Genomic DNA, 9,855 nt, shown 5'->3' on the forward strand with positions numbered 1-9,855 from the left:
TCAACGTGTTCTGTCCAAGCGTTCATTGATTCGACTGACTCTACCAAAGGAGAAAAGTGTTTCAAGGTTTCTGCCCAAGTGTTCTTTGTTTCGATCAACCAGATCCAAACTGGCTCCGTTTCGGCCAACTTGGCTGCTAGGTTTTGACCGACCTGACCAGAGATTGTTTTGTTTTGACTGTCCCGACCCAAACTGGTTATTTTTTGACCGACTCAACTAAAGAACAAATGTGTTCGACTGTTTTCGAACCAAGCGTGCTATACTTCGACAGACTCGACTCAGTCTGGCTTTTTGGACAGACTTGAATCAAGCAAATGTGTGCGACTGTGATCAACCCAACTTGATGTGTATCGGCAGACTCGACCCAAAATAGCTATGATTTCAACTAATCCAGTGAAGCAAAAATGGTTTCGACGGTGTTTGAACCAAGCGCGCTATGTTTCAAATGACATGACTCAAACTGGCTATGTTTTGACAAACCAACCGAGGGAAAAATATGTTTGACTATGTTCGACTCAAGCGTGCTCCTTTTCAAATGACTCGACCCAAACTGGTTATATCTCGACAGCCTCGACTGAAACAAAATGTGTGCGATTGTGTTCGACCCAAATGTAATATGTTTTGACTGATAAGACAGAAAATGGCTATGTTTTGACCAACTCGGCTGAAGCAAAAATTTGTTCGACTGTGATCGACTCAAGCGTACTATTTATTGACAAACTCGACCCAAACTAGCATTTTTTGATGAATTCGACCAAAAAAGAGTGTTCGACTGTGTTTGACCCAAGCGGGTTATATGTCGGTCAACCTTGCCCAAACTGTCCATATTTCCACCGGCTCGGCTCAGGCAACAACGTGTTCGCTTGTGATTGACTCAAGTGGGTTATATGTTGGCCAACCTGGCCCAAACTGTCTATATTTCCACCGGTTCGGCTGAGGCAACAACGTGTTCGATTGTCTCAAGGGTGCTCTGTCTGGACCAACTCGGCCAAAACTGGCTATATTTCGTCGACTCGATTGAAAAAAAAATGTGTCCGACTGTTCGATCCAAATGTTTATATTTCAGTCAAGTCGACTCAAACTAGCATTTTTTTGACCAACTGACCAATAAAAAAAGAAACATGTGAGATTGTTTTTGACTCAAGCGTGTTTTGCTTTGACCGATTCGACCCAAGCTGGACTGTGTTTCTACCGAATCGACTGAAGCAAAATCGTATTCGAGTGGGATTGACTATATTTGGACCAACTGAATCCAAACTGGCTGTGTCTCGACCAGCCTGACCGAAGCAAAAATGTGTTCAACTGTGCTTGACCCAAGCGTGCTTTGTTCCGATTGACCCGACCGAAACTGGCTGTTTCCAGCAACTCGACTGAAGGAGAAATGTTTTCCACTATGTTCAAAACAAGTGTGCTATGATTGGAAAATCTCGATTCAAGCTGTGTATGTCTCGACCGCCTGCACTGAAGCAAAACTTGTCGACTGTAATCGACTCAAGTCTGCTATCTTTCGACAAACTCGAGAAACTGGCTAGGTTTTGACCAATTCGATTGAAAAAAACTGTTTTAAACCGAACGGAAAAACTTTTTTGACTTAACTTGCTCTGTTTCAACCGACTCAACACAAACTGCTAATGTTTCAACCAAATCAACAAAAGGAAAAATTGTTTCAACGTGTTCTGTCCAAGCGTTCATTGATTCGACTGACTCTACCAAAGGAGAAAAGTGTTTCAAGGTTTCTGCCCAAGTGTTCTTTGTTTCGATCAACCAGATCCAAACTGGCTCCGTTTCGGCCAACTTGGCTGCTAGGTTTTGACCGACCTGACCAGAGATTGTTTTGTTTTGACTGTCCCGACCCAAACTGGTTATTTTTTGACCGACTCAACTAAAGAACAAATGTGTTCGACTGTTTTCGAACCAAGCGTGCTATACTTCGACAGACTCGACTCAGTCTGGCTTTTTGGACAGACTTGAATCAAGCAAATGTGTGCGACTGTGATCAACCCAACTTGATGTGTATCGGCAGACTCGACCCAAAATAGCTATGATTTCAACTAATCCAGTGAAGCAAAAATGGTTTCGACGGTGTTTGAACCAAGCGCGCTATGTTTCAAACGACATGACTCAAACTGGCTATGTTTTGACAAACCAACCGAGGGAAAAATATGTTTGACTATGTTCGACTCAAGCGTGCTCCTTTTCAAATGACTCGACCCAAACTGGTTATATCTCGACAGCCTCGACTGAAACAAAATGTGTGCGATTGTGTTCGACCCAAATGTAATATGTTTTGACTGATAAGACAGAAAATGGCTATGTTTTGACCAACTCGGCTGAAGCAAAAATTTGTTCGACTGTGATCGACTCAAGCGTGCTACGTCTCAATCGTCTCGACCAAAACTGGCTATGTTTCGACCGACTCGATGAAATAAAATTGTGTTCGTTTTTGTGTTTGACTCCAGCATATTATATTTCAACCGAATCGATCCAGACTGGCTACGTTTCGACCGTCTCTATTAAATGAAAAGTGTGTTTGACTGTGTTTCGACTCAAGCGTGCTATGTTTCGACAGATGCCACCCAAACTGGCAATGTTTCGACTGACTCGACTGAAGAAATTATGTGTTTGACTGTGTTCGACAGAGCCGTGCTATGTTTCAACCGATTCGACCCAAAGTGGCTATTTTTCGACCGACTCGACTGAAGCAATTTTTGTTCAACTGCATTCGAATCAAGAGTGCTATGTTTCAACCGACTCGACCCAAGCGGGCTTTCTTCCGACACTTTCGACCCTTATTTTTTTGTTTTGAACCACTTGACTGAAGCAAAATTGTTTTTCACTGTGATCGACACAAGCGTGCTTGGCTTCGAACGAATCCCGGGTGATTCGATATTCGAAGTGTTTTTTTTTTACCTGAAAGCAAAAGTTCATCTGAAAACATTAGATATTAGATGGAGTCAAGTGAGGTCTATATAACAAGTCGGTCATATTAAGATACTTTCATTCGTGGGTTGAACTACGTAAATTATTCACGAATGTCACCTAATATCAAAAAATTGGTTTCTATATACTTTTTGCACAAGTTGTTTGTCGAATTTTGCTATTTATAGATTGCTGTTTACAGTTTTGGTTGAGTTACTTCAAATGTTTGCTGACTATCCTGTGTAAAATACTGTGCCAAAATGTCCCAAGACAATTATAATGGTCGAATGACATTCGTGGTACTTGCACAGCAACCGGAAGGTCTTGTAAAATGTATATGTAAATTTTTCAATTACAACAATTATTCACGGTTAATCTCAGAAAGTTATAACGCTTCATAGCTTTATCAAAATAAAATTGCCCTCAATGTAGTGACAGTACCTGTTGTTTCTCGTTTTCTAGTAAATAGTTTTTCAAATTCAAATGTTAGGATTGCCTGAACTAATCTTTTACCTGTAGATGCTCAAAAATCACAAATGATTAAAACTTGACTTCGCCATTTATCTCAAAATGCTCCTTAACTTAATTTTGAACCGAAAAGTAATATAGCTTCAAAAGGAGATGTCAACTTTCATGCAATTTATATCGTAACTTCAGTCCAACGTACAGTCTTGAGATTAATAATTAAAGCTACTTTACAGGTGTTTTCCAGGCGACCACTAATTTCACGTGGAATGGACAATTAATTATTAAATCTCGAACCATTCCTTCCATACTAGTTTTCAAATCTCCAAATCTGTATTTATACATCCGCTGCATAAAGAACCACAAAAATTTACAGTTTTTGATATTGTTAGCCAATTTATTCGTTTCACGTTTTTCATTCACCTGTTTCATAAAGATTGTTTTGCAGTTTCACTGAAGTTTTTTTAACAATTTTTTGGTAGCAAATTTGTCTTCAAGTAAAGCCAGTTTTTTTGTTGTAAAAATCCTATAATAAATTCAAATCTACATAGATTAGCCTACAATGTTCTCTCTAGAAGGAGTTCTAAGATGCGGGGTTGTATTTTTCCCGACTGTCGTTTTGACACTGCTTCAATGTGGGCTGAACGAGGGCCACCTGTTCTGCAACAAGGACAGGTGGGTGTACAGTGTGCGGGCGGAGGACCAGATGGCCATCAGTGGCTACCAGGTGGGGGACATACTCAGATCCCCAGACACTCTGGCCAGCTGCTCCACCAAGTGCCAGGTAAAAAAACTCAGCTCCTACCCCCCCCCCCCCCCCCACCACCCACCTACCTTCCTTGAGCTTCAAACTTATGCTGTAATCAATGGCTTTGCAAGGCTAAATGTGAAGCTCAAAAATGCTTTACATGACTTGAATAACCCGTATGTCAATTTAACCTCGTATGTGACTAACCCGCCCCCCCTTAATCCGCCCCTGATAACGTAAAAACTCAACAGCGCTTCTGCGGAAGGAACTGGACAGTTTGTCTGTTGGTCCTTTCCTTTGTGACTGAAGGTTTGATCCTTTGTGAGCTAAAAAGTAAAAGCTGACCCTTCTTAGATGAACGAGGACTGTGAGACATTTGCCTTCGACCAGGAGGAGTTCAAGTGTCAGCTGATTGACCAGCCGGTGCTACAAGACAACGACATAGTCTCCCATCTGGCTACTAGCGAAGCCGAGTTAGTGATAGCCATGCATTTTCTAGGTTTCTATTTTTACCACAGATTTTACCCTGTAAAGTTTGGTCGTAATTTTCACTAAGTTTTCAAATTTTACAGGTTTCCATGATACTTTTTTGTTAATGTTTATCAGTCACGAATAACTTATTTTCACGCCCCATTTTTTGCGCATTTTGCTTAAAAAAAACCTTGTGAACACCCCTTTTAATTGATGAAATTTTATTTATACATGAAAAGGAGGGTGAAAAAGCCATAAGTCAATTATTCGTGTCGTGCAATAGCACGTTAGATCAAAAAAATATTTGTCAAACTATTCGGCTAGTCTAGACTAACATGTTTATAAGAAAATTTTTGAAACAGTTTATAGTTATAGAAAACTGTTTACCTGCCTTCTCCCATTCCAAATCTACCAAAATCAACCCCCTGCCTTACTGCAGATCTGCTTACTAAAACAGTCAATTTTGTTTCAGGAAAATACATGAAGTAATAGGTTAACATAACTCCGCTAAAATGTAGTATATATCGAAACCACACAAAATTTGTTTCTATTTTTTTTAGATCCTTAACTTTACTTTTTAAAAGGGAGATGGAATGGGAGTTTTTAAGCATAACCTAGATTATTAGCCGAACAATTTGGGAAATACTTTTACTGATCTAACGTGTTATTGCACGACACAAAGAATTGACTTAAAGCCTCTTTCATCCTCCTTCTTACGAACAGATAAAATTTTGTCAATTAAAAGGTGTGTTCACAAGTTTTTTTCAACAAAAAACTGGTATTTTAACTAGAGCTGGTATATTATTGACATTAAAGGGATGATAACTTACTTTTAAAATTTTAAGCTGAATAAATGTCGCTGTTTCCATAAACTGTGTTAAATATTGTATTTAATAGTATGTCAATCAAAAAATTTTGAAAAATGGTAACTTCAAAATTCATGCAACTTGTTAATAAAACAAGACTGCTCATATCAGGGCGAAGCCTTGAATGTTCCGAATGCTTTTGAAGGTCTATGAAGCAGAAATAACATGAAATTAATTTAAATGGAATTTAAAAAAGTAAATTTCTTTTAGTTTGTGATTTTTTTTGTTAATCATCCCCCACACGCCATATAAAAAACAAACAAAGTGATAGATTTCGCTCCTAGTAACAAATCAAGTATAGCAAATTGGCTTTCTTCAATCAATTTGGAACGATTTCTAAGACGGATTGAATCTCCGCTTACGCGCTAATAGCGCCGCAAAATATATCGCGCGTTAATTGTCCCAAATTGACCAAAAAGGCCATCTTTAAACCCACATAACTTTACGAAAAATGATGACAGGCAAATTTCTTTTTTTTTCAATTTTAAGCCCAGGAATGGCCAGTTAAAAAGTTGAAATTTATCTGAAGAAAAAAAAACCCACCCCGAGCACAAATATATCGTTACTTTCGTTACGAGAGTCAGAACAAAATGGATGTACTACATTTTGGTTCCCATTCTTATCACCCCCTTTTTTAAAACCCTTTTTCTTAACCCCCTCTAATATAACCCCAGAACTATATAACCCCACTACAATTGACACTTTTTTAATACCAATTGTTAGATCAAAGCAAAAACTTACTTGAAAGGAATTCGGAATCATAGCGTCGCTAAACATCAAAGGTTTAATTGCAAACATTTTTGCGACACAATACGAAATAACATGCAAGCTGCTATGAGCGGTTTAGAATTGAACAGAAATGAACTTGCCGATAGTCTAGACTTTGATATGACTTTGAAAACCATTCAGATCGGCATGGTTAAAATTATTAATCAAAAATGATTAGATTTCTCCAAAATTGAACTTGATCTTGAAAATAATCTTGCTAATAATAGATTAATTGGCTAAATTTAAATGAAATATGGAATGAAAACTGGTTGTGACTAAAACTTTGATTGATCTAATCTAAGTTCTTTCATTTCGCGATCGTTTTAAAGTAAAACTTAACTAATTTTTCAAAGCATCTAAAGTTTGACAATTTTTTTTTGAATTTTCGACACACAACGCAATGTCTAGTGGATTTGCTAGCCCCTAATCTCAACCTAGCGTCCCACCAAAGGAGCGATTGTTCCGGGATTAAATTGCTAGAGACAGTACTTTTCAAATGCGAGTCAAGTCAATGCGTTTTTTTTACGTCTACGGTCGCAAAATTACTCTCGCTCAGGTCCTTTATACTTTTAAAATTTATTCGAGCATCAAGTTTTCCCGTAGATATGCCGTGATTATGCTCACCCCTCGTTTGAATAAAGTTTTTGCCCTCTGTAGTTGCTGTTGCTCAGCATTTATGAGTCTGGTATTTTGAGCAGTTCCAGTTAGTAGTGGTTTTGTTCTTACGTTTAAGGTAATACTCGTGGCCTGATACCACCAAAATTTGTTTGTCTTTGGAGGATAAAGTAAATTAGAAAGACGCTTCAAACATTTTAGCTCAATGAATAGTAAATCAATCGTTCAAGTGTATGGCAGTATGATTTTATGCACGTTTTTTAAAACTGTTGAGTTGCTTTCAATTAGCATCATAAGGTTATCTCTGTTTTAAACGTGTGAATGAGGGATTATTTCTCTAACTAAACCAAAGGCAATTGTTTTTGAGATGCTAGAGGCATCAAGTGAGTTAAGACTAGCTTTTCAGGCCTCAATTAGTACACCTAATTGGAATACTCCTGTACTTATAAAAAGAACCTAATTTGAAACAATTTAACAGTATTAAAAGGGGGTTAAATTGTTGTGGGATTATCTTGTTATGGGATTATAAATAAAGGGGTGTAAAAATTGGGGGTTAAATAACGTGGGTTTAAAGAGTGAGACACCCTACATTTTAGCGGGACTATAAGAAACATGTCTGAAACAATTTTTACTTTAGAAAACTGTTTACCTGCCTTCTCTCACTTAAAATCCACCAAAATCAACCTTCTGCACTACTGTAAATGCGGCTTGCTAAAACAGCGCTCGCTTGTCCCCTTTGTTTCAGAAAATACTTGAAATAATAGCTTATCATAACTCCGCTAAAATGTAATATCCAAAAAACAAAATTATGTTTCTATTTCTTAAGATTCTTAAGATTACTTTTTAACTTGAGAAATTGATATATTAAACATGTTCGCTTCACTTTCCAGGGGCTACCGAGTGTTCCAGCCGGACTGCGGGGATGGGACCAAGGGGGGCTGGTGGCTGCTGTTCAAAGCGGGCAGGGGCACTGGCAGACACTTCTTCGCTGACTTCGACACTGATGGAGCCATCAACACAGCACTGGACGTAATCCAGGTACACCAATTAGGGACCACGAGAACAACCCCCCAACTCTCTAAACTGATCAAACTAAAAGAAAATGGTAACACTAAGCCAAAACATACAAAAGCTAAACTTGATTGACTGGAAAAAAAACAGCTTGTATATAAGAGAGCGAGCTCCTCCCTTTCTTGATGGGATACTGTTCACGTGGTTGTAAAATTAGTCACAACTTTGCAGGCAAATTTGATTTTTTTCTTAATAAATTGATACACGAGGAGAAGAATAAAGCAATGAGTGGATTCATTGTTTTTGTGAGCAGAGTTTTGAAATTTTTTCTCAAATTTCGTTTACCAAAATTTTTTCCAAGCATATTTGTTCAAGGCGAATATCTTAGATCTAACAGTTCTTGTAAATCCTCTTTTGATATCAAAAACAACAGGTGAAGGATGTCAAGAACAAAGCACTATTCCACCACGCAGACTTGGACACCTGGGGAACTGACGATCCTCTCAAGTTCGTGGACGTCGAACTGCGACTCTACGACAACCTCGGAGGCGAGATCTTCGCACTTCGCTTCGATGCCGTCGGACACGACAAACACGACTTCTTCTCGTTGGACAACCTAGTGTACCACCCGTGGACAGATGATCCGATTACTCTCGCAACCATGTTTTATGAGGAGCGAGAGAATGTTCTGAACGGCGATCCAGCAAACGTGAACGGAACTTTTGGAATAACCGGTATAAAATCAGTTTAAGTATGAAAACTTGAAATTTCATATCATATCAACACACTGCTGAAGCTTTTTGGCAACCTTTATGACTAGCTTTAAATTCCTAATTGTGATCAATTTTGTAATTTTTTTTCGAAGTACATTGGAATCGACTTTTTGCCTCTGATTGTTTCTTTTACCTTTGACATTTCAGACGGAGCGCAGGGAGGTTGGATGTTGGTTCTGGAAAACAAACCCGCTTGGAGCATAGTTCAGATCCAGCCGCCCGCAATCCTCTACGCGAAGCCAGGCAGTACCAAGGTCACCAATTGGGCCGAGGCTCTGATCGATGGAACTGCAGAAGTTGCCGCTACATTTGCCATCTTCGTCCGATGATTATATAAACTGAGTGTGAAAATTGTGAAAAAGCAAACCGAAAGGCAAATGACAAGAAGCTGTGTGATACAAGTTTTGTTATAACCTGTCAAAATATATTTTAAAATGATCCGAAACTTCTGTAATAGTTTCAAAAGTATGTACTGGTTTGTATACCGGCTCTTTTGACTGGCATTTGTAAGAAAAATCAATCTCCAGCGTAGATGATGTATCTGGCACTTACTATTTAAGCTTTTCTAAGCATACCAAAATTTAGTCGCCTAATTTAGCCCCGAAGTCCGAGAAAATCAGTCGAGTACCTCATTCGCGGATAAATTTTCATCGGTAGCGCTGGGCGCGCGGATAGTTTTTCCTGAGACACCGACGCCGGTCGCTGCCACATCTCTTCGGTCTGGAGAGTTTGAAAATGCAAATTTTGGTAGCGGCGGAAGGAGATTAACAAATATTGGTCGCGACAGTATAAAAATACCAAATGTGGTTGCGATAGTCTAATCATAAGGCCACAACCTCGGCCGTGGAACTTCCAATGTGTAAAATTGTCTGTCCAATGAGAAAATAGGGGGGCGGCTGGCTTAGACAAAAACAAGACTGATGGTGTATCAGTTCAAATTCTGAATGTCCCAAAAATTTGAGTTCCTTATTAAAAACGCTTGATACACACGCAACTTTCTATTTGAATTTGAATTTAGATACAGTTTAGAGAACAATAATGAACTAATAAAGCATCAGGGTTACTGTACGGGCAGTACAGTCCAACTGGCAGTAACCCGAGGGAAACCTCGGTAAATAAGTGAAGGCAAAAACAGAGTTATTAGAGTTGCACCCTTGGATACCACATATAATCATTCTATTAGCATGTCAAAAAGCAATCGATTGTCATTCAGGTATAT

At 38.8% G+C, this 9,855-nt stretch overlaps 1 protein-coding gene across 1 annotated transcript; it reads left to right on the plus strand.

Annotated features, from left to right (window-relative positions):
• Window positions 1-3,313: 3,313 nt before the first annotated feature.
• LOC134854259 (uncharacterized) lies at window positions 3,314-9,069 on the plus strand. Its single transcript, XM_063870451.1, has 5 exons — window positions 3,314-4,168; window positions 4,487-4,605; window positions 7,743-7,890; window positions 8,297-8,597; window positions 8,784-9,069. Exons 1-5 carry the CDS (start codon window positions 3,947-3,949, stop codon window positions 8,963-8,965), a joined length of 972 nt encoding a protein of 323 aa, XP_063726521.1. The 5' UTR covers window positions 3,314-3,946; the 3' UTR covers window positions 8,966-9,069.
• The last annotated feature ends 786 nt before the right edge of the window (window positions 9,070-9,855 follow it).

The sequence above is a fragment of the Symsagittifera roscoffensis genome, chromosome 9 (genome assembly GCF_963678635.1).
Source record: "Symsagittifera roscoffensis chromosome 9, txSymRosc1.1, whole genome shotgun sequence".
Classification (NCBI taxonomy): domain Eukaryota; kingdom Metazoa; phylum Xenacoelomorpha; order Acoela; family Convolutidae; genus Symsagittifera; species Symsagittifera roscoffensis.